We start from the raw sequence: 27,609 nt of genomic DNA, 5'->3' as shown, positions 1-27,609 counted from the left end.
ACCAATACCTTATGTAATGGTTGAATTCATGAGTTGATTAAAGCTAGACCACCATGAAGAACCTGGAAGTACTGGAAGATAATTTCGTCCTAGTATGGGACTCAACAGCAGTGTGCATCCACGATCCTTCCCGCGGGATTCGAACCCAGAACCTATCGGTCTTGTGCTCGAATGCTTAACCTCTAGACCACTAAGCCGGCATCCAACGGTGTTAATGTCTAACTTATGTGATTAACTAATATTCCGTAGACATAGTAACTTCATTTTTTATGCTACGTTATGAGTATTTCTAATAAATATTATAAAATCATTATAGATTATGACTTAAAGGATATTGATTGTATATTGTTGAATGTAAATCACAACATAAACTGTGATTAACTGTCATTTCAAAAATGACTAGTTATGACATAATTCAATTTTAATTAAAGTTATTCACTTAAAGATTCATTCATATACATTTAGCGTGTATTCCGAATCACAGTATAAAATACCAATGGTATATGTATATAGGTAGATAAATAGATGGATAGATAAGGAAAGGCTGAAAATGATTATATCAAATACTATTCTTTAAAATAAATAATGTTTGTTTTTCTCATTTACATTATTTATTCAATATTTTACTTACTGTCCAATTGGGTGTAGCTGAGATAAATGAGCATAATGTACTAGAAGTTGTATGTAACAATTCATTGTTTCCTTGATTTTGTTGTTGTTGCTGTTGTTGTTGGCTAGAGAGTAGAAAGAAAAGACAACGATAATTACTTAGTGATAATGTTTATATATATATACATGCTTATATAGAGAATTATGATAGAATAGCATTAAAAGTAATGAACAATAATGAAAGTGGATGCGCACTGCTAAGGAGTCCCGGCCATCCAGTGTTTCCAGGTTTTCCATGGTGGTCTAACTCCAACTGACTCATGGTCTCAACTATTGTAATAATGAAAGGCCTAACTAATATCATTATGCTTACCGTTGAAGTACGGTTGTGTGCATTTCAATTACTTTTATACTATAATGATATATATATATATATATATATATATATATATAAACTTGACAACCTTGACATATATTGATTAGCTGGTTAACTTAAGGCTAACATGTACCAATGTCTTAAATACCTATTCCAATCATGATAATAAACTAATAATTAATCAATGACAATAATACAATCAAATGACTTTTAAACTTATTATGAAATCTGTAAACAAAATATTTATTTTTGTTTTGTTTTATTATTTTTGGTCCTCAGGTAACTGTGCCAATAAAATTGTAATGAAACCGACAATAAATTGATAATAATCTGTGAAGGCGCAGATCGGTAAAGCAAGAGCAGTATATTTCCAACTGAAGAACATCTGGAACTCACAACAAATGTCTGTCAACCAACACCAATATCAGAATTTTCAATACAAATATCAAGACAGTTCTACTGTATGGGGCGGAAACCTGGAGAACTACGAAATCCATCATCCAGAAAATACAGGTGTTTATTAACAGTTGTCTACGCAACATACTTAGGATCCGTTGGCCGGACACTATTAGCAACAACCTACTGTGGGCGAGAACAAACCAGATCCCAGCGGAAGAAGAAATCAGGAAGTGCTGGAAGTGGATAGGATACACATGGAAGAAAGAACCCAACTGAGTCATAAGGCAAACTCTCACACGGAATCCTTAAGGCCAAAGTAGGAGAGAAAGACCGAAGAACAAGAATTGGATGGTACTAGAAAAGAAGGTCCAGGACAAAGTGTGTTGGAGAATGCTGGTCGGCGACCTATGGTCCATTAGGAGTAACAGGAGTAAGTAAAGTAAGTAAAGTAAATGAAATATTTGAAAGTGTTTTATTTTAAAGTTTATGTTGATCGTTTATTAAGAATAGTAGGATAATTATTGAAAAGTAGAGACTATAGAATACTCATATTAGTGTGTAAAGATGGATAGAAATTTACAAATTATAATGAAATAACTGTTCAGTTCTCTTGATGACATTGTGAATGTTCAGATCATTAGCGGATGCGCCCCGCTGAAGAGTTCCACAATAGGACGAAACGACCGTCCAGTACTTCCAGGTTTTCCATGATGGTCTAACTTCAATTGACACATGATCTCAACTCTTAAAATTACTATAATCTACACTAAACTCCTTCCGATAGTTTATTATTATTATTATTAGTAGTAGTAGTAGTGGTGGTAGTAAGAGTTTGAATTATCTCGTTTTTTTGTATTCATTACTGAATATTCATCATTTTGTGATGACATATGTTCATCCTATACACTTTGCTTTGATGTTATCATTTTATTATAAAATAGATGAATTTTCGGCTCACATTGAAATTTAGAGCTAATGTTTCATGTTTTCATTTGTCAGATTGATATGCCAGTATCTCAGTTCTGATGTTTAAATGATGACAGGAGCACGGTGTCTTTAAACTCAGCCTACTAAGCTGCTAAATACACTATACTAGTCAAAATTTATCTATTCAAAAAAGCTTGTAATAAAATGACTTTATCATGAAAATCCACACAAGATGTATGTTTACTGACCAAGACTGATTAAAATTCAGTGCCAAATATTTAAATCAAAATAACTCAAGCACACATCACACACGTTGAATGAGTCAGTGCCCATTTAGTCAGCTGTAAATTGTTTTTCCGAAAAAGGAGCGGTTTGATCTAGGTTTTGTGCTACATAGCACTCGTAAGCAAGATGAACCTGCAGTCTTGAAGGAACTGATGCTTCCTGACGGATTCGATCCCATGTCACCCAGCTTCATAGTCAGAGACGTTACCACTGAGTTATCTGAGCAGAAAAAAGGAGCGTTAGCTTCCTGAAATCTCAAATTACAGTCATTAGTTCTTAATACCGATGAATATACATTATGAGTACAATATAAAAAAATATAAATATTTATAAGTTGATAAACTGGTGATTTATGGCCCTACACTATTTCCCTTATCATTCCATAGACATGATCTAATTACACTGTATCCATCTCTATACATTCATTGTAAAATAAACATTTATTCCCTAATAAAATAATCTAATTTTTTTTCAGTAATACAACCAAAACAATGAAATGAACATCCGAACTATGTATAATAAGTATGAGTTATTTTTATTGAACTGAAATGTTAGAAAAAACAAATAGTGAGACTATAATTTATGGACGACCATTTGAGTGACACTAGACTGACCTTGAGAGTGTCCACCTAATAACCGGTACCAAATGAGGGTTATAAACCAGAGTGTGGAATTCGAATTCATGAGTCAGTTGAAGTTAGACCATCAAGGAAAATCTGGAAGCAATGGATGGCCATTTCATCTTAGTATGGAACTTCTCAGCAGTGTACTCACGCACGAGTCCGACAATCTCACGAGGCGCAATCACAGATGCGCAACTACTGAGGAGTCTCACAATATGACGAATTAGTCATCCATTTCTTCTAGATTTTCCATGATGGTCTAACTTCAATTACCTCATGAATTCAACTACTAAATTACAATAATCACTACAAAACTCTTCTCAAATTAAAATTTATTAAGTTTTTTCTCTTTTTCCAGTCCCATTATTGATCATTTTCGAGCTTAGTTTTCTTCTTCTTTTATTTTCTCTCGAATAAGAAAATGTTTTGCTTTAATTAAATTGACAGAATAACAAAATAGAATTAATTGCTAAAATAAAATTTATCCAACTATGTTGCTTAGTTAATTCATATAAACATGCTTGACTTGAATGTGATAATCAATCCAATGGTAATTTCTGATATTTTCTTTGACCTATCCTATGATGTAATTAAATTTATTTCATATGATATTAGAAGTCGAATCCAAAATGTATAAAAATTATCTTTAACATATTTCATATACTGATTCAACAGAATACATGTAAAGAGTATAACGTTTATTGGAAGTAAGATTTTGGTGGAGTTTTGTTCTCTGAGCTGGATGGTTTGGTCGTTGAGCGTTCATCGTTCTTCTCCTGAACGACATCATCATCAGCACAAACTTCAGATAGAAGTGAAGTGTTCGAATGTCTCCATATGTGTTTCAAAGCTTATTCTGTGCACCTCGATGTTGATTGGTTCTTATTGACCTTAAATTTGTCATTGTTTACTTCTTTGTTTTGGTTGTGTCTCCCATTGGTTTGATTTTTGTTCCTATATTTGTGCATGGTTTCCCTGATTGGTTGGTAAATTGAATTAATTTCAATATGCTTGTTGATTGCTGATTGACCTGAGTCCCAGGCTTCTAAAAATTCTCTGGTGTTTTTGGAGTTTCCTCTGTCTAAGATTTCCCCATTTTTCCAATCGAATGAGTGTCCGCAGTTGTCCACGTGTATTGATATAAGTGAAGAGATATCATGGCGTTTGACTGCTAATTGATGTTCATGTAGGCGAAGGTGAAGGGGGCGTCCGCTTTGTCCGATGTAGTGTTTTTTTTCGTAGTTGGTACAATTTATTTTGTAGATGATGTTTGATTTGTTTTCCTTTGTTATCTCATCCTTTGGTTTGCGTAGGGTTGATTGTAGTGATTTTGTCGGTTTGTGTGGAACTAAGAATTACAATGAGATATATAATTGTGTGAAGATGAGTAGATTAATGCAAAACAAAACAAAAATCAATTATGTAAGCTATGTAGGATATGCATTTGATTTGGCAGTCAAATTGATGTATAAATTTTTTGTTTAAATATATATAACATAGGAATTTTATGATCGGATAAACAAACAGGCAGTCAAGAGTACCATTTATATAAAACAAAAACGGTACATGGATAGAAGTTAATAATTAATCAATTAAAAAGTATATATCTACAGGATTATAAATAACTCAGTTAAATATTCAAATGAAATATAAACCATAAAACAATTTCGATAAGAACAAACTTGTGTAGGTGTAAGGCTTCTACAAACATTTCAATGTTTTTTTTTCTCGCCATTGATAATAGTGTTTTGAAAATATTTTAAAATTAGTACATTTTAATGGTCTTGAGTATACTGTGTGACAGTTCGTTCTGTTCTATTTTACGGCTGAGAAACGTGATCATTAAGAGTAGAAAATACTCGTGAGTTACCAGTATTCGATAACAGATGTCTTAGAAATATTGCTGGCATCTGCTGGGATCACCGGGTAAGTAACAGTGAGGTTAGACTCAGGGTATTAAGGGATGATGATAAATCAATTGATGAGGCTGTGAATCTTCATCAACTGAGATGGTTGGGCCATGTGTTACGTATACCTGAACACCGATTACCAAGACGCACAATGCTGAGTAATGTTAGGGATGGTTGGAAGAAAGCTAGGGACGGTGAAACCAAAACGTGGCATCAGTGCTTGAAGTCACTAACTTCTAGTCTGAGCCATGCTGCTGGACACAGAATAATTGGTTGGGTTCCGTGTGACCATTGTAACCAATGGTTGTAAACTGTGGGTGATATGGCTCAGAATCGATCAAATGGTTTAGGTGTATATACTCTATGTCTTCCCCTAAACTACTAGATTAAAATCGATTCAGATCTTTCTTTCTACGAACTAATTCTTTCTTCCTGTACCGTATGGGTGATCTTTGATTATAGGTTTTCCGGACATATCACCAATTTAATCACTATAATCACTTATGTACTTTTTTACATAAAGATCAGACAAGTGATTATGATAATCGAACCATAAATGTTTTAATGCAAAAATATCAGTGGTGAAAATTATTCATTCACTCGTAATCCATGTATTTGCATTCAGGGACATGTAATAAATGACTGGAATCTTCCATAGCTTGTTAAAAATACCATCCAAAAAAAGGATAATCATGGTGATGTTGTGCTTTCTTAACTGCATTACTCAGAGTATATAATACATACACCAAATAGAGTCCTTCTATGATTAACTAACAGCATGTTCCGCTCATCTAGAATGTTGTAAGTTGATGTTCGTAAATATGTGGTTGCTATTCACAGATTTATTTTAGTCACGTTTTTCTCTTGGTTTGATTTAAGACCCTCAACGTTTTAACCTTCTTTATTATTGACATATAGATTCAAATAATTTCTACATATCTGTTGATTAGCGAATACGTGGGATGAAAGGTTTCTAAAAAAAACTCAGAGAACACAAAACGTTTAGCACACTCACTTTCAGCTACAGATGTTCTCCAGCAAATCAAGGATAGCGGGGTAAAAATTAGGCAAAAATCAAAAAGAACTTTCGTCTAAATTTGACCAAATAGTTTCACAGTATTTGGGCACCGAGTTGATGCAAGACATTAAAGAGCAAGAATGTATTTGTAATTGAAAGTTTGTTTTATTTTAATGTTCTAGTTAATTGGCTAACATATTCAGATAAGATAACTGATTTGAACCGTTGAATGTAATATCTGTTATTCAGGTAATACAAGATAGATAAAATGGAATAAGGAGTTCAGGTTTAGCTATTAATTATTAGTTGCCATGGAACAGCTAATTGTATTCCATCACTTCTATTAATACTATTTGGATTAGCTCATATATTTATGGCTTTGGCTGTTAGTCTCTCTCTTTGTAAGAATTAAAGCCTTTTTGAAGGACTCTTGTGCCAGTCAAATCAATTGTACGACCCAATTCTATCGAGTGTAATGCTACCGCTGATTTATTCTCGAGTTTTCTTACATCAACTGAAGATTTAGGAATGTGCTTTGAGCATAGTTTGTGTTCCTTCACCGTCAAATTCAGTTGCCTTGATGTTTCACCTACATACGTGGTATTAAAGTCACTGCATTTGATTTCATGAACACAGTTCTGTTGTTCCTCATTGTGTATTAAATCTTTGACTTTTACTAGTTTTGATTTTATAGTAGTGAAAAAGCTTGAAGCGGATTGTTAGACAAAATGTTGGATTTACTTCAAATTCATTCAGTGAAATTTTACAAATACATTCTTTCTCTTTAATAGACAAAAGTACTTATTTGAAGGGATATCTTTATAAGGTATTCGAGAAAAAAAACGAGTTACATCAGTAGGAATATACAGAATATTCACTTTATATGCGATTCAAGCCGTGACCAATGGAGCTAATCCGTGTTGAGTAGAGACAGGTATATACCTCAGTACAATGGGAGATGGTCGCGCAATTTCGTGGAATGGTCGATGTTCAACACTAACACAAATGGATGCCAGCCGGCCCGCTCAGTGGTTCAGTAGGTTAATCGCTCGCGCGCAGGAAAGAGGGCCTCGGGTTCGAATTCCGCGAGTGGGATCGTAGATGCGCACTTCTGAGAAGTCCTACAATAGGACGAAACAGTCGTCCAATGCTCTCCGGTTTTCAATGATGGTCTAACATCAATCAGTTCATGATTTCAATCAAAAACGTAATAATCTCCACAACCCCTATACTAATAACTATACGTACAATATACCTGACGGTGAACAATAAAATTAATTAACTTATAATGGAATACACTCCTAAAACTAAATTTTTTCTAAAAATAAAGGTAACTCAAACTTGAAAACAACAATATAACTGACTATAATGAATGACCTTACTAACGCTTTTCGTATAATGTTGAATCATACTAAAGAAAACAACATGTAGTGCATAACCTTGAATTACTTACTTAGAAGTGTACCTTCGACGAAATCTTCTGTGCATAAATTCCTAAATTCTATTTGGCAAATACAGAGCCCTATATATATATGTATATATATTCCATTAAAGGTGTAATGCATCAAGATTTTGATTTAAAACAAGAAACTACTTATAAATTAAAAGCATATACTAATTTCATCTTTTCATTTCATTTGTCAGTTAAGTTATTCTTCATTGTTGTAACACAATCATATAGAATGAAAATAGTTGATTCACTAGTAAAAGAGATAACAACAATATTCCAGTCCAGTAATTAATAACAATATTCCATTTTGTAAAGTAAAAACATATATAGTACACATTTTGTATTTGTCTCCTAACATTTAATTACTCTTAATCTCTTTCATTTTATCTTTAAATGGATATCATCAATATTATATATGTATATAAGCTGTTAAAACATCGTAAGGATTATCAGTAAACATTTAATGTATTTTGGAAATAACCTACTGTGTTTATTTCATCGTCTTTGGAATTATTCAACTGAATGTTTTCAAAATCTAGTGTTAATATGAATTAATTATGACGTGGAACTTTATTACTCATTGTTTCAATCATTATATAGTTATTCACTAGTCTAGTAAGTGTGCAATAATCACCAGTTAATGTTAGAGAATTGGATGTATTCTACAGAAAACTTTGACCAGAGGTTTTATTCTAATTGGCACTTGTCAACAAGGTGTGACCATAATCTTAAAAGAAATTCATATTCAACATAAAATGCATACTTGAGTCACCCAGCTTCATAGTTTGAGATAATCGCATGAAGCCACTCAGGCCACAACTGACTTCTTATAGAATTGACATAATTAAATGAATCAATTCCAGATTAGTAACTGATGTCATGTTAATTTAACGCTCAGTGTTAATCTCATTCTATCAATATATATATTCGTTATGAAAATGATTTTCCATGGTGGTCTAGCTTCAATCGACTCATGATTTCAACCTGTGAAATTTCTAAAACTCTCCAAAAAAAACCCATTCTGATAAAATGATAATTGTCTACAACATAACAGTACCTTTAATTGTCCAAATGTTCAAAAGATAAAAACACTTTTGTACAAAATAATCCAATAAAATAAATCTTCCAATCTATTTACAATTAATAACTATACTATAAATATATATAATAACGTTAAACAAAATAAATGGAATATAATTGTGATAAAATTCATTCTATTTCAGTCCCCTATCAACTAAATACACACAGTGTAAACGTACAAACATCAATAATAACATGATATTACATAATCTTCAATAAGATAATGTAATAAATTGATGATTGATATTCTAAGATCACAAAGAACGTAAACGTAAAGAATAGGGAGGCGGAGGCGGACGGGGGGCGAAAGAAAAGATCAAAAATCTGGTATTCATCAAAGGAGTTCAAATGAATGAGTATTTGTATGCATTAAAGAGAAAATATCAAACAATGAGTATTCAATGAATGAAGTAATTCACATGATAATGATAATAATAATAATAAATTATCATTGTGTATCAATGATCAATTTACTATATATTTTGTTATTGGTACTCTCTATTCAAGCTTATCATTAATAATAAATTGCATGAAAATACATATTGACATTCTAGTTAGAAATAACTAATACTATAAAAGGAAAACGTTTTTATGATATTTTTCATTTAAAGGTTTATGGATAATCCTTACGTTGTTTCAATAGCTTATATACATACATATTAATGGAAACAGCCATGAGAAGAATGAACAACAATTGGATAAAACAAAAAAAGGGAGGCCCAGTACAGAATGGTTTGTAAATTGCTGGTCGCTGGCTTATGATTCATTAAAGGTAACAGGCATAAGTAGGTAATGTATATTTATATAAATTTATTAGTCGAATTCATGAGTCAGTTAAATAACTATAATATCCACAAAACCCCCCTCTGATTATATTTATCATATGCTCACTAGTGACGGTCTACAAGAGGTATTTCCTGGAATTCTAGTAAGAAGCCCTGAGCAGTAGAGCTCAACCGGGTCTGTTATGAGGCAGTGACTCACCGAAGACGATCGTAGACTGTGGCGCAATTTCGTGGATTAGTTGAAGTTAGAGATTAACACCGTTGGATGTCGGCCGGCTTAGTGGTCTAAAGGTTAAGCGTTAGCGCACGAAACTGATAAGTCCTGGGTTCGAATCTCGCAAGGTGGGATCGTGGATGTGCACTCTTGAGTCCTACAACAGGACAAAACGGCCATTCAGTGCTTCCAGGTTTTCCATGGTGGTCTAGCTTCAATTGACTCCCCAATTCAGCTATTAAATTACTATAATATCCACAAAAACCCTCTCTGAATATATTTATATACTGAAATAATTTGTTATCTTAACACATATACACACACATATAAGTGATTACATAAGAAAATCTAAAGCATTTCACCTTAATATCAGACAACTTTATTATAAAATGCAATTCAATATAGTGTATTACAATCTGAAAAATGGTGGATAAACAATGATTTTCTTATTCATTTCAAAACAACTTGATTCAATAATAAAGTAAATTCTCTACATAGATAGTTCTTTGATTACTCAAATTCACCATTTTATTACGTAATTACTGGTATTACAGTACACTAATGAGAATCATTTATTATCAAATTATACCTTTTGGTTAAACAGAATATGACATAGGTGATTGACCAAGTATTTAATCTTATATTATATACTTGAAATGTAACATGAATCAGAAAATATATGCCTAGCATTATCAATAAGGAATCAGAAGACAAACTAGTGAATATATCATTTAGATTTATATTATATTTATTTATCTTGCATTAAATATTATTCGATATTAACATGTAAAATCATTACCAGTCTTTTGTAGAGGTTATATTATTTAAAACGAAATTGATATGTCTAAAAGGGGTTTATTGTGGATATTATAGTAATTTTAACAGTGGAGATCATGAGTCAATTGAAGGTAAACTACCATGAAAAACCTGGAAGCACTGGATGGCCGTTGCGTTCAAGTGTGGAACTCCTCAGTAGTGAACATCCACGATCCCGTCTTGCAAGATTTGAACCAAAAACCTATCAGTCTCGTGCGCGAATGCTTAACCTCTAGACGAGTGAGCCGACTGGCATCCAACGTTGTTAACGTCTAACTTTAACCAATCCACTAGTAGTTAAGAGCTCGCGCACGAAATTGATAGGTCCTGAGTTCGTATCTCGCGAGACGGGCTCGTGGATACACACCACTGAAGAGTTTCATACTAGGAAGAATCAGCCATTCAGTGCTTCCAGGTTTTCCATAGTGGTTTTGCTTCAATTGACACAATAATTCAACTATTCAATTACTTTAATATCCATAAAATTCCTCTCTGATAAAAAAAATAATTTTTAAGAGTTGGATACGAAGAAATCTGAGTAGATTTGAACGAATCATATAAACAAACTTAAAATCAAATTGTGGATCTGTATAATGGTTACAGTCGATTAGGTGTTCAAGTATAGAACTCCTAACTGCTTTCCTTTCACCTTTATAGAACCAAGCTGGGATATGTTCCCGTATCCGAGTTGAAAACGAGCTCTGGCTACGGCCAATGTACCTTGCTTCACAAGAGCAGGTGTACTGGTAGATGCACATAGAGGTGACCAGACGCGGAAGCTTATCTTTCATGGATATAGAATATAAGTTCCTACTAGTGAAGGTTATTCGCAGTTAAGCCGTATTAAATGTTATTCTAATTGTTCGTCGATTGGTTGTCTATCTTTTCAAATGAATAGACAAATTCTTCTTTTTTAATTTATTTTTACAAGGTGAAATAAATGAAAGTAAATGAACAAATAATAATGATAATAATATGATATTATGAAATATGTATGTTATTCTATATACATATTCCTTTTTATTTTTCAATTCAATCGTTAACCATTAATTGTAGCTTGTATGCATATGTGTACCTTGTTTTAGTTTTTTGAACAACAAAAACAATCATTTCTTTTTATATTGTAGTAAAATCATGTCCTTTTCTATAAAATAAATTTTCATGTTCATAATAATTAGAAATGGACAACAACGACAACAATAAAAAGAGAAAAGAAAAGAAACGAGACATGTAATTTATCAATATTACATGTTCTTCTATTATAGATTTCATTATCATGGTATTCATAAAGTCTATTGTTAGATAATATCTGTTAGAGATAGTTTAGAATTTAAAAAAGTAATCACTATGTCGTTTGTTCCATTTTTAAGTTAATATATATATAACAGTTCGAATCGACAAAATTGTAATGTGACATGGTTAATTCAGATATTATTCATATGATTATTTCATAGTTTGGTAAACAATTTAATCAATATGATTACTACAATGTTTTTCTTATTGATGACAATTAAATATGGTAAGAGTTTGTAATTGATCAGTGTTGATATTGTAGAGTGTAATTGATCAATCTCTGTTAAAATATGGTCAGTGTGAAAAGATTACTTTAACATACCCTTTGACTACAATTCGTAGCATATTTAATTTATGGCTAATAATGGGTCTTAGAATTCATATATTTCTTGATGTTTTGAGACTTGTCATTTGGGTGTGTCTGGATGTTAGTATTGAAATTCTAACTCAGTACAATTCATTTAAAACATCGATACATTTTTCACTGAGCTATGAAATCCAGATCACTAATTATTTGTGAATATTTAATACAAGGATAAAGATGAATCCAGATGATGAATCAAAAATGGATTCAGACTTGTGTGCCGGATTCCACTAGATAGCAACATTACCACAGAAAAAAACACCTAAATATGTTTAGTGTTTTTAACCAAATTAAATGTCAGTTCATGATGTAAATAGACTGTTTCGAAATTTGCTGTTAAAATGTTTGTACATCAAAAAACTCTATAAATGTATAATAAAATATAAAAAAGGAAGTTGGTAATGAAAAGATCAATACCGTCACAGTGAATTATTCGATAGTCTTATGATAGGCAATATCAATTGTAACTAGGATAGAACTGTCAATTATTATTCAACTTGGAATTTTCTCGATTTTAGTAATTTCATACACATAGTTCCCTTTATCATTTTGAAAAGAGCAAGAACAAAGATTCTAACAGAATAGCATGAATTCATTTTTATTTCGTTGGTTCTCGTCAGCTGCTTACAATCTGTGATATTTAAAGAAAACAAACTCGGCGAGACTCTAATTTATGGACGAGCTTTGAACGAAATATTAGCCAGTCAGCAAATAGTCAGTATAGATTAAAAATATGTTATACAAAACCAAGGAAATAAAGTGGATAAACTTCTTATACGTGGTTCAAAAACTCGTCAAGGTTAGGAAGAGCTTCAGAGGTTCTAAAATCGTAATGCATGCAGTAGAGGAAATCATCCATACGGCTACAGAATAGTCGTCCTCTGGAGTCATGATAAAGTTTCAAATACTCTCTCAGCCTCGACCACATAGCTTCAATATTGTTTATGTCCACTCTGGTTGTTGAGTGCACAAAGTGCTACTTGTGGATAACTACACGATGCACATAAGCGAGCCTATGTAGGAGTCTGTACGCTCTCCAAACATCCGTATATATTATAGTACCTGACTGCAGCCAGTGTTATGGGTGCTTTTATTATCCAGTTAGCAATTACTGCCATGATTTGCTTTAGTTAGGAATTATATATGGGGTTTTCATCACAAACTGACATCAGCTATAATGCCAGAAATTTATTTAGCCAAATGGATGAAAGGCTCTCGTGTTAAAATCCGAGATCTATTATCTTACACCTGATTCATTCGTCCACAAACTATAATCTCACGGTTTTATTTGTTATAGCCGCTCAATTATCACGTTTTGTACAAAATTCACTGTGAACCGATCGTACATTAGCATTAAGCACTGAAGTTGGAGCCGTAACCTTGAAATCACTATAGCGTTTCTGATTGGCTCGTCTATAATTTAGAGTCTCGCCCTGAACTCTACTCACTATATTTCTATCAGTATTAATTCATTATGTAATCATTTGTTTCTGACCATTTGTACTGTTGTCACAATCAATGTTATAGAATGTACTTTTACATAAGATATATATTTACAATATTCAGTCTATTCAGTTTATTTTCACCCTTGCTATACTATACAATTATGTCTTTAATATTAACTTCCAACCAAACCCTTTCATTAGAGTCATTTAAACCATACACAGTCATTGGGTTGTTGTGTTTTCTTTTTCTTTTTCAGATTGCTTATCATGTTGACATCATTCATGTCCCCATAATCAAATGGAAAGAATACATTCAAATCTGTCTGTTAATAATTTATTACAAATTAAAATGAACAATTAAATGGAAGGTAAATCTAAGCTTATTTACCTCAAGTAACTTTACATTTTTTAATTGATGTTTTAATACACTAGTGAATAGTTTGAAATTGGAATTCATTTGTTTTATAATGTATAATACTATAACTTATTTTAGGCAGTTTGTAAGTTTTCTCTAGTTTCTATTGCATAATTTCTGTGTATATATTAAGAATCAATGTTTTATCATAAACCATCATATAAAAGTTAGGTTAAACATTGTTTTTGTTTAACATGAAAACTATTATTATTATTATTATTATCATCATCATCATTTTATCCAAACATTTCCATAATCTCAATGGTTAAGATCATGAGTTAGTTGAAGCTAGACCACCATGGAAAACCTGTAGGCACTGGACGGCCGTTTCGTCCTATTATCGGACTCCTCCTTGGTAATGCGCATCCACGACCTCACCCCCTGCGAGATTCGAACCCAGGACCTACTGGTCTAAATAATCGTCTAGTATTTATAGCAATACACAAAGAACATCCTTGTAGATATAATTAATGATTAAAGACGTCAGAGACTATGATTTGGAATCAGTGATTATGTGATAGATTCGTTTATTTTTCATCATTTTCTTTTTGGTTGATATTTCAATATCACACCTCAAATGTAATTTAGTAAATACAGTGCCACCTTTCAGACTGTTTCTTTTTTTTATCACTATTACAAAGTCAATTATTACTTTGATTTCTTTTGTTGTCCTTATTCCGGTTAAAGTCATTTTGGTTTGTTTTGCTGCACTATGAAAATCTATACCTATAAACATTTATGCTTTATTCCATATTGTCTAAATAATAGGACAACCTGTGAGCTGTATATGGAAAAATCCGAACACTTCACTTCTATCCGAAGTTTATGCTGATGATATCGTTCAGAAGAACGATGAAAGCTCCACAATCAAACCATTCACCTTAGAGAACAAGACTCCATCTAAAACATTTCATTTCTATTTAATATAGTTGAGACTTTTTGCTTGATTATTATTTCAACACTCTCTAACGTATCTAGCGAGTCGGGATCATCGATGGACACTACTGAGGAGTTATACAATAGGACGAAACAACTGTCCAATGCTTCCAGGTTTTCCATGGCAGTCTAATTTCAAATGATTCATGATCTCAACTATTAAAATTATTATTAATATCCACAAAAACCCTTCTGATATTAATGTATCACTAACGTAATTCTCTTATTAATATCATCGAGATCATTAAGCATATATATTTCAATCCTATGTCCAAATCTAATTTGGCTTCTTCAATCCTTTCACAGTTTCTTATTCTAACCACATTCAAAATTCATCAAAAATAAATCATTGTATGCACATATATACAAACAAATCAAATTATATATTCTTATTAATAATGACTATATATATATATATATATATATATATATATATATATATATATATATATATATATATATACTAATTTATATGGATACACAGTTAGATAGAAAGTTCAATGCTTCGTTTTTTTCCTTTCATTAGAAAAAAGAAAAGAAACAATCAACAGTACAACATAACACTTCACAATTTATATGAGATTATAAAATATATCTGGTATACAAAAGTAATATGATCATTATTCTGACAAGTTGTACATATATATATATATATATATATATTCGATGTTTCGTTGTTATTAATAGCGAAATGTAGATGTTTCTTGCCTACATAAGCATGTATAGAGATATTAGGTAGTGTGATCTGAAAAAAATATATCTATATTATGATTTTGATCTATCTATATACATATAATATTACAGCTATTATCCATTTATTTTGGTTAACAATAATGAATTTGGACACCATAGCAACTCCCAAACTGAAATGGAATTATATATATATAATACTGACATTGGCAACTAATGAAGCCATTTTAGAGATAAAAATAAAAGATATTTAAACTCATTATTAACAATAAAACATTAAATATTTTATACACATAGTTCCCTTTATCATTTTGAAGAGGGTAAGAACAAAGATTCTAGCAAAATAGCATGAATTCATTTGATTTCGTTGGTTTTCATCAGCTGCTTACAACCTGTGATATTTATAAATCATAATTATATAATGAGTTTAAATGACCTAGATGAAAGAGTTTAGTCGGAAGTTATGTTGAGGACATAATCGTATAGTATAGCAAGGGTAAAAATAAACTGAATAGACTGAATATTGTAAATATATATCTTATGTAAAAGTACATTCTATAACATTGATTGTGACAACAGTACAAACGGTCAGAAACAAATGATTACATAATGAGTAAAAATGAGTAAAGCTCAGTTAATAAAGTAAGATTACTAGTCTGAAAGACAGTTGAACTAAAAACCCAATAATGTAGTCAATGCTAATAAATACTACATTAATGTGTCTTCAATATAACTACCAACTAGACTTTTTCATGCTAGTAATTTAAACCTATTATGTTATTATGATTTTAAATATCACAGGTTGTAAACAGCTGATGAGAATAAAATGAATCCATGTTATTAAGTGCTATCTAAACTTTTACAAAACAAATCACTAAGGGATTGATCAATTGAGTATGATTGTTCACAAAGAACACATTGACTAATTCTGATGTTCACTACATCTATACATATCTAAATATATTTTAAATAAAACTATGTAACACAATCCAAATAGTGATAAATATTTACAGTTTCTTCTGTAATAACTTCAAAATATAAGTAAATTTTTCTTTGTATGAGAAGGGATTCTTGTGGATATTATACCAATTTTAATAGTTGAGATCATGAGTCAATTGAAGCCTGACCATCATAGTAAACCTAACATCAAGAGGTATTCCCTGAAGTTCTAGTGAGAAGCAATGACAAATGGATCTCAACTTGGTTTATTGTGAGATAATAACTCACTGAAAACAATGGTGGATATGTCGGTCAATTTCGTGGATTAGTTGAAGTTAAACATGAACACCATTTGATTTTGTCCAGTTCAGATAGTCTAAAGGTTAAGCATTCACAGACAAGAACGTTATGTTCTAGGGTCGCATCTGACGAAATAGAATTCGAAGACAATTTTAAGCATTTAAACATAAAATAATTATAGTTAATTAACTTCACTATATATAATCTAAATAAATTCATGATGAATATTATCTAAACATTGATGGTTTGAAGTTCTTTATTCAAAATTCTTATTTTTATTTATAAAAGATTCATTTATTATTATTATTATTGTTATTGTTATTTTTTAATAATTTTGTTTTAGTAAATCAACAAAGTACAGTGTTGAAACAAAATTTATTCACCTTGGATACGGACGCGATTTTTTTTGTTTTTTGTATTTTAATTGTTCGAATAATTCTTTCATATTTTTTTAATACAAATAAGAAACACATGTTATTTAGGGGGTAGGGGGTGTATGTATCTGGGTGTGCGTGTGGAAAAAAAGTATTTAAACAAGTAAAATGAATTAACAGTATTGTTAGTTTTAGAAATTTAAGTTAACTTTCTTTCTAGTCTAGATATAATACCATCTGTTCTATTTACCTTTAATCATGTTCATTTATGTTTATATATAATTTACATATAAGCAGTACAAATTAATAGTCAATGTAATTATATTTTCATTTAATAATTTGATTTTAGTCTTTTTAATATTTTATATATATTTTGTTTAATTGGGAGGTAAAATCTGACTCACACGTCCGCGTCGTGCCTCCTGGATAATGAGACGAATGACTTATGAAATAACGTGAGCGGTAACCCGGGTGGTGAAGATCGGGCTAATCACCCACTCTTACCTATACCCACCAACTGATTACGAACTCCACAGATAAATATAGCACAACTACGTTTGGAATGGGAAAAGACAAAAAATTTTCTCGAAAGTGGTGCATGTATCATAAGGAGTTGCTCGTCATTGGGCAAACTCTAAAGGATTGCAGAAACAACCATTATAGTCCCGGTAGTTGTGCCGCGCTTTGATGTAACCCACAGAGAAACACAGCACAATTACATTTGAAATGGAAAAAGACAAAAAATTTTCTCGAAAGTGGTGCATGTATCATAAGGAGTTGCTCGTCATTGGGCAAACTCCAAAGGATTTCAGAAACAACTATTCTAGCCCCAGTAGTTGTGCCGTGCTTTGATGTGGCCTGTTTTTCTCTCCAGAAGGGCCTACTAGGCTTCACCAAATTGTTTGGCTGGAAGAGGCATTATCTTTTTTTGATTTTTTTTGTTTAATTATTCAGTTGATCATTATGTAAATAATCAAAGTTGTTCTATATATTTTTTTGTTAATATTGACGATAACTTTCTAGATGTGAAGATATTTCAAGTTACAGAAAGAAATGTGTTGAAATTTCAGGTCAAATATTTTGATATTCAATCAATATTTCGAGTCAATCAGTCAGTCAGCTACAACGTAGGACCAGGCACATATAGACATCGATCCAAGTTGCCATTACTTCATTAACACAACAAGATGAACACCGAATTCAAAGAAGTAGTTAATTCAATGGTGGTAATATATAAAATAAATATTGTGTATAAGGACATAGTACTGGAAGAAAGAATTAATTGGTAAACAGAAGGATATGAGGCGATTTTAATCTCATAGTTTAGGAGAATTTAGAGAGTGTATACACCTACACCATTGTGATCGATTCTAAGCCATTTCACCAAGAGTCTCCAACCATTAGTTACGATAGTCAAGCGAACCCCAACCAACTATTCTGCATCTACCAACATAGCTCACATCAGACTTTAGTGACCTTATGGACTGACGCCACGTACTAAACTATGGAACTTGCTTGACATTAAAAGTGACATTCCAAATTATACGTATCATCAATTTGACTATGAGTCTATCATTGTCATGAAAATTTTTTGTTGATTTCTAACATTTTTTTTCATGAATTTCTCAAGAACTAATACCAGTCATCGAATCTTAAAATCATGGCATGTTTAGTACATATACTTGTCCATATAACATTAACTCAAGTTCCTTCTCTATACCATACAGAATTTTAGGCAGGAGTTTGATAAACCTTACATTACCTTCTACTTATGTGTAGATTGTCAGATTTATGTACAAGATGACAGTGAACATGTTGGAATATTCTTTTACAACTGAATTCTATGTAAGTGCTTGTCTTCCAGGTTGTAGAAACACAGCATTTTATTCTTTGAAAAGTTACTTCAAATGTAAAACAAATACGTTTTATAGCTTTGTGGCCTTAGTAGATTTTACGTTGGAACATTTAAATATCACTCATATTCACTGAATATATATACTTTATAATGTTTGTATAGACAAATTTCCATTATCAGAAAAGGGTTTTGTAAATATTATAATACTTTAATGGTTGAGTTCATGAGTCAATAAAATCTAGACCACTATGGAAAACCTGGAAATAATGAATGGCCGATTTGTTCTATTGTGGAACTCCTCAGTAGTGAGCATCCACGATCCCGCCTCGCGAGATTCGAACACACGAATTATCAGACTCGTGCGCGAACGCCTAACCTCTAGACCACTAAGCCGGCCGGCATCCAACGGTGTTAATGTCTAACTTTAACTACTCCACGAAGTCCAGCGACACATCCACTATTGTCTTCAGTGATTTATCTCTCTCGTTTTTCACGGAATGAAGTCTATAACCTCATGCTCAACCTTCCTCCTTTATCCGGGCTTGAGACCGGTTATAGCTCTAGAGAGGCTTCAGACGAAGTCTCTTAATCATACTTTGTAGGAAAGTTATTAATAAGATCCGTTCAGGGATAAGTAAGTAATTGACATTAACAAGTAATCAAAATGATATTTGAATACAATAATCCCGATATGTTTTATTTACACTAATCAACAGTCAAAGTTGAATAAATTAAAATGAATAGTACTTGACAATAATTAATTAATAATCTAAAGTATAAGCACACTTTACAAAATCATGAAATGTAATTTCTATAGCTAAAGTATTTTACTAATTTATCAAGTTGTATAATTAATCTTTCTGAAGATGTGTCTAAATGTCATAGATCATTGGTAAAAATCATTTTCGTATATTATTTACACTGTAATTAGTTAGTTTCTTGTTCATCATGTCTAACATAGTTATCAATATAAATTATACGAATATTCATCAAGCTTCGGAAGAAATGTTTAACAGAAATTGAATGCTGAGTATGAAAATTGTATTTGAAATAATCTCAGCGATTCAAATCTGAATGACTTCAATGTTTCGTCCAACAAACGTTTCTGCACTCCCTGAGAGTAATGATCAAAATCTAAATCAGCACTGTAAATATGACGTTTAGCAATCGAGTCAAATCTAAGCTGACTGGTGCTGGATTTGAATCTCGCGGGGGGGCGGGATCGTGGGTACGCACCGCTGAGGAGTCCCATACTAGGACGAAAAGGTCTTCCAGTGCTTCCAGGTTTTCCATGGTGATCTAGCTTCAACTGAATCATGAATTCAACTATTGAAATTACTAAAATATCCACAAAACCCCTTCTAATAATATATAACTGTCTTTTATCTATCGAACAAACAAATAGGATAGAAATTAACTTCATAAAATAATAAATTTTATATATGTAAGAGATGATGTTTGAAGCGAAAGATACTGGGTTTTTCGTTCTGGGTTAAAGATCAACAGCCATATCCAGCTAACGAATCCCGAAAAGGAAGTAATGCACAACCTCAAATCCACTGCTAGCCACCAATCATCTTTGCTTATAATGTTACGGGTTTCTTTTTCCAAATGAAAATTTCTTACCTGTTAATTTATGCTTCAAGAAAGCAAATAATGTACAAACAATTTACATTAATCGAAATGTACCCATCACTAAATATTCATTATTGAATAAATAGTGATGGGTATATTTTGACGTCATATACACGTTTCTAAATATAGGAGAAGACATAAAGGCTGCGTAATAATAAAAGAAATGCAATATTTCAGTTAAGAAATTGCAGTTTTGACATAACAAAGAGGATAAGGATACAGTTAATATTTAAGAAAATCCTTTTGTGTATAATTTAAATGAATAGAACAAGTATAAATGAATACCTTATTAATTCAGGTTAAATAGAGATATTTAAAAAAGAAAAAAAGTAATAATCTACAAAACCCCTATACTGGTAATTAACATGTGCTCACTAGTGACTAACTTCGTGAGAAAATTAACGGAATTCTAGTGAGAAGCCGTGACCAGTGGAGCTAATCCATATTGGGTAAAGACAGGTATCTAACTCAGTACAATGGGAGATGGTCGGGCAATTTCGTGGAATGGTTGATGTTCAACATTGACACAAATGGATGCCGGCCGGCCCGCTCAGTGCTCCAGTAGGTTAGGCGTTCGCGTGCAAGACTGAAGGCCCTGGGTTCGAATCCCATGGGCGGGATCGTGGATGCGCACTACTGAGTAGTCCCACAATAGGACGAAACGGTCGTCCAATGCTTCCCGGTTTTCAATGGTGATCTAACATCAATCAGTTCATGATCTCAATCACAAACGTAATAGTCTCTACAGCCCCTATACTGATAAAAAAGGTACTTGAAAAAATTTCAAAAAGAACTGTAACCTAAGAATGATCATTCATAAAAACTCATTTCATGACAAATTCTAAATACAGCATAAATAGCTTAACTATTGACTAACAGAGTTGGTAAACATTTGAAGAGTTATGAAAAGTGATATCGCAAGAAAAACCTAAATAAATTAAGTTATTTATTCGTTACTATGGTTATAAACAATGTAATTTGAGTAGCTCACCAACTAGGCATAGTTATGAATTCTTAACTTTCAGCCATAATTAAAGCGTGAGAACTCATTATACTGTTCCGTTGAGCCGGAGAGAGATTCAAACATGTAACTTATTGGCTGGACGTTGAATGTCTTACTTTCTGAGACAATACTTCATAAAAGTCCTATAAGAATTAGGTCAAACTAGATTATTATTCTTTATAATGATTTTTGTCTTTGCCAGTGTCGATATTCAACCACTACTTTTCACTAGTTTTTCTTGATAGATACGAACAACACAAGCGAATGCTTTTATGAAGGGTATGATTACAAGCTGATCAGTAGAAAAATAAAAGAACTCTCATTAGTCATCCTCTTTTTGTTGTTATTAGTATTGTTGTAACTTTAAAATTTTACAATCTAAGATAAAACACAAAAAATGATGACATTATTACTTGGAATTTTTCAGAAAACACTCTCTACTCTGAAGTTCAGTCTACAACCGGGAAATGCTTATTTCCACTGTTAAGAGGTATTTTTCATTTAATCTAGGATTTTTTACAGATCATTATTATCATGTTATTTACCTATTTTTACTGTTTATTATTACTATCATAATTGTTTGCTATGTGTTTCATTTTATTCATATTCTACTGTTTTGTATGTCTTTTGATATTTGGTTAGGTGTTCGTTTAGATGAAAAATGTGATAACTCAGACCGAGTCAGTCAATTAGGTATAAACAACTTGAGATCTGATTTTGAATGTATATATCGATTTAATTTGCAAGATTTGACGTGAACTCAATGAGAGAAAACGTGAAGAAAAAAAAAGGAAAGTTAAAAGAAATAACCTTGAACTCAATGAAATGTCAAACATGAAAATATATTCTGATAGGGGTTTCAATCTTTCCATTATTGATCATGAGGACAACAATCGGTCAATCTTTATTTCAGTATGTATACCGTGTATAGATAACCTCAATACAAATATCTTAGAAAGTTTATAGCTAGAAAGGAAATCAAAGACGCACGTATTATTATTCTATTTGTGACTTATCCAAGCCATTTCTCAGTATCAGTGTTCACGTCTGATTAGGAACATAAAAATGTTTAAAAAAACACAAATATGATCAGAGAATGAGAATTATAAAGTCAATAAATTACACTCAGTTCATGAACAACTGTGTCGGTTATTCTTCATCAGTAAGTTCTATTGAGAAACTAAGGGAAAAATTATTGCTGTTTTTTATTTACTCAACATTTGTATAAATATTTTCCCTTTTCCTTCACTTCTATAATAAAATGTCAATTCATGATTTATGTAAAGCAAAAAAAACAACAACATTAGTTTTCTGAAATGAACCATAGTTGAGTAGATTTGACAACTTGAATCTAAGGAATTATTAAGTGAAATCAAGCCACGTGTAAAAATTGAAATCGATGTTAGCTTCATTGCATTTTACAAAGATTACAATATCAGAACCCTTAATTATAAACACGTTGAGTCATAGAATTTGTTATCAGTTCATTTAGTTTATATTTCACAGTATGATTGATTGTGCTGTTAATGGGGGTCTATGCTTATCTGCAAGGAGTAACAGGCATAAGTAAGTATGATTGTTATAACCATTTATTTCCAAAGATTTTTTTAAAAAAAAATCGAAATTTTATCCTAGTTACAAATAATAATCTGTTGATTTGAGTGGAAGACTTTGAAAATGAAAAAAAAAATTATTGGTAAATTTACTTTGTATTTAGTATTTACAATAAGGTTTATCTGTAATTCATCGAACATTCAAACAGTTAGTTACTATAACTTTTGCCATCATAACTAGTGTTTTATACAAGCCTATTGATTGATGTTCCTTGTTATTTAATTTCAAAAACATTTATTACTTAGATCCATAAATAATAAACAGTTTACTAGACATATCATGTATAAAAGAAAGTTCTGCGAATGTAACCTACTCAGAAAGTGATGATTTATTTCATCAACACATAACTATACTTTTGTACAAAGTTGATTGGTCGTATCACACAGCTGTATAAATCTAAATGACTCAGTTCTTTGATGCAATGATGACTTAGTAATTAAAGATTCTATATCTCAATCAATAAGTTACAGATTCGAACCAACTCAACCTGCTTCGCTTTAGTCAACCAAACAGTACCACCAAACCTCATTTTAAAAGTGTGGCTCATAGCATGTTACTTCAAGGATGAACTGATGAAGTCAAATTAAATTAAACAGACCCTAAATACATTATGTGACATTCTAACCTATGCTAAGTGGCAGACAATCAAGAACTGAGATAACACTGTCAATTGTCACTATGTAAAAAATACAACACTTGTTATAAACTAATTAGAAAGCTTTTCTATGAAGATAATTACATGTAGATCATATAGAAACTAACCTAAGTCACCAAAATGAATAAATTAATTAATTAATAAAATGCAAACTAGATAACTTATTTAGCCCCCAAATGCCCTGGTGAGTTCGAGAGTGGGGAGAGTCAGTTCCACCTCTCGAAATGGCCACGCGTATATAGCCTCTGCAAAGGAAGTTCTACTTACTGCCTTCTCGTGGCGGGGGTGTTGTTTACGAAAATGAGAGGACGAAAAGCGAATGTCCGGCGCTTTAACCGGATTCCAAACCAATGGTGCACATTGGCTCCAGTATCCTGCGGGAACAAATGGCGTATGAACCAATTGCTGGTCACCGGCTTCCATGGGACTTCATCTCCTTACAATGCTCCACTGTCTTGTGGATCAGATCTTCAGGTTGAAGGCTCGGAGAGTGGCCCCCTAAGAAAACCACCTGCTTCGGTTTGGGCACCCGGGCAGTATCCCAACCCTCACACATATCAAATGAGATTTGTGTGGCACATATCAAGTTGGTGCCTCCTTGTATCAATATCTATGTGTTAAAATAAATAAATAAATAGACAATATAACACTGATTTTGCTCTATTATTACTTGCCTTGATTTATTCAATTGTAAATCATATAATGATTGTTTATAATCCTTTGATTTTTTTCTATTCACATCATTTCTATTATTCAATTGATAAAAATATTTATTGATTTGTTGAAATGTTTGACTAATATCAATTGAAACCGCTCTTTGTGTACGATATTGATCAGCTTGTTCAATAGTTTCATGACTACTAACATAACCTGTTGAATATCTTATATGTTTATTAAATAATTGTGATTTTTTTCTTAATATTGTTGTTTCACATGGTACTGTTAAATAATTGGCATACAGTTTACTATTATTATTATTATTATTATCCTTAGTGATAAGGGGGAGTTCAACTTGTGACTGTAGCTCATTATCATTTATATTATTATTATCATTATTATCGGTAATAATTTTATTTATATTTGAATAGGTACAACATTTTTTCGGATATAATTCATTATTCATTGATAAACATGGAATTTTAAATATATCACCAAGACTTTTAATTCTTGATTGATTTGTTGTGATGGATTTATTAATATTGATTGATTGATATAATGATTGTTCTTTATTATTATTATTATTACTATTATATGTCAATGTTGTTCTTGGTAATAATAATTGTAATGATTGACTACTTGTAGTCACTTTACTCTCTGTATTACTTAAATTTCTATGATGTAATTCAATATTTGATAATTGCATACATTTATTTTTATCATTAAGATTTATATCACTTGTATTTATTAATGATGATGATGGACTACTACTTATAGTTCCTAATGAAATAAATGATGAACATGAACTAGAATTAGGTAGATTATCATTCAAATAATATTTTGGATATAATTTATCTAATTCATTATTATTATTATCTTTCTTATTTGAATAATCATGATCATATAAATGAAGTTTAGTAACTAGATCAGTATCAGTAAAAGATGAATAAGGTGATGAAATTGGTCTATTATATACAGGTTCATATTGGATTTTATTTTCTTCTGGTAAACTATGAGTTGATTTTAATTTATTTATATTAGTTTCCAAAAAAGGGATCTGTGCATTATTGTTATTATTATATAACGGTGAATGAGATAGTTTAATAAATTCCATACGTTTAGCACGTTGTATACTTGCTGGTGATAGTTCACATACATTTTGTAATAATGTTTTATTTAAATTAATATTTAAAAAAGGATCATTTAGTGAATTTGAAGAAAATTCTTGCTGTTCTGAAGAATGACATACTGATGTGATGTTATTATATGTTTTGGCGTCATTCACAATTCCCTGATAATATATATCATGTTCATCTTCAAAAGTTTTAGATTTTAGATAAGTACAAGATTTATATTTATATAAAACATTTGGTATTATGTCATGTTTTACATCATCAAGACAATTTAGTGAATGTCTTGTCAATTGACATAGTTTGGAATGTTTTAGAGAATCATACAAATATGTACAGTACAAATCAGCATTAGTAGCAGTAGTAGTAGTAGTAGTAGTAGTAGTAGTAGTAATAGGATGTTTTGTTTTCTCTGTGTGACATTTACTACTATTATTATTGTTACTACTACTACTACTACTACTAATACTAGTATTATTATTCAAGTCACGATCACATTGTTCCACAATAACTAATGGTACTTGAGGAAGTGATTTTTTCTTTCCATATTTAATCTTAAATAGTGATTTCTTCCGGGTTTCATTATGCAGTGACATAATAATAATAATTTCTTTTTAATAATAATATTGAAGTAACATATTGTAAACATTTTAATGATCTATAATGAATTTAATAAACTAAAATATGAAAGAATAACTAGCAAAATACTTGCTCTTTCTTTTTTTTGTTTTGTTTTGAAAATGATGACTATACTACTTAGTTTTCATTTGATTAAGTAATATTAATCCATTCATATTAAATATATCCATTTATATAATAATAATATATGATTAAATCATTCTAATTATGATCATAATCGTAAACAAATGACAAATATCATCAGTTACAAGGAAATAAAAACCCCCGAAAAAATATATAGAAATTATAGAATACTAATTCCATAGTATCATATTCTTATTTCTGTACAATATAATTATGATGAATTAAAAAGAGCACTGAATTTTGATTGGTCAATTATTTTCTCTTTGTTTCCCAATTGTGATTTGATAAAGTTTAAACAGAATTATCCGTTTCATTGGTCATTTTAAAAATTAGTATTCTTATTATTACTGTTTAAAGTTACCGGTATATATATATATATAGAGAGAGAGAGAGGGAGAGAGAGAGGTGGAGCTTTGTTCTCTTAGTTGAATGGTTTGGTCACTGAGCTTTCATTGTTCTTCGTCATTGTTTAAAGAAAAAGGGAGAGCTTTATTGTTTTTGTTTTTAGTTCTTTTTTTTAAAAATGAATTATTGTAATTTCCTTTCCTTTAAATGAACCATAAAAATGGGCATTATACTTAATTATAACTTTTAATTACTAGGAAAACTAAGTTCAATCCCAATATCTACTTATTGAAATAGTAGGATAATTTGTGACTGTTTAAAAATAGTCAATATATAAGATTAGATTGTAGTGATTTTGATGTTTTGGATAGTTTGAATAAGGTGATATAAGAGAATAAAACATACACCAAATCTATTCTTAAAATTACCCAGTATATATGTATATATGAAAGGTGGCCTGATTGAATACCTAGGCTACATGTTCTTGCCAATTGGACATTTCAACAAGTTATATATTTTCTTGTTTGTCTAAACACATCAATATGTCTATTAATCATATAACTTATTCAGGTACGTTTGCGAAAACTTTACAACGTTTTATTGTAGAAGTTACAAAAGAGCCCAATCAGACACATCGTGATTGATGGCAATATGCATAGAAAAGAAAAAACATTTATCAGATGTCGATTGCTGAATTGCTAATAT

At 31.2% G+C, this 27,609-nt stretch overlaps 2 protein-coding genes across 3 annotated transcripts in view; both read right to left on the bottom strand.

The window, feature by feature from the left end:
* MS3_00008358 (uncharacterized protein) overlaps nt 1–27,609 on the bottom strand; it is a gene marked incomplete at its 5' end in the record, with an annotated part of 190,353 nt that overhangs the window by 117,762 nt on the left and 44,982 nt on the right. For both annotated transcript variants that reach the window (XM_051216721.1, XM_051216720.1), the window contains one exon: nt 632–734. In XM_051216721.1, coding sequence (XP_051065316.1) covers nt 632–734 — 103 coding nt within the window. The remainder of the gene's footprint in view (nt 1–631; nt 735–27,609) is intronic.
* On the bottom strand, nt 24,621–26,393 carry MS3_00008359 (uncharacterized protein; the record flags this gene model as incomplete). Its single annotated transcript, XM_035732350.2, has 1 exon — nt 24,621–26,393. The coding sequence occupies one exon, from the start codon at nt 26,391–26,393 to the stop codon at nt 24,621–24,623; it is 1,773 nt and encodes a 590-aa protein (XP_035587558.2).

Source organism: Schistosoma haematobium, chromosome 6 (assembly GCF_000699445.3).
Source record: "Schistosoma haematobium chromosome 6, whole genome shotgun sequence".
Classification (NCBI taxonomy): domain Eukaryota; kingdom Metazoa; phylum Platyhelminthes; class Trematoda; order Strigeidida; family Schistosomatidae; genus Schistosoma; species Schistosoma haematobium.
The sequence above is the reverse complement of the archived record's forward strand: the minus strand, read 5'-3'. Positions and strand labels throughout refer to the sequence as shown.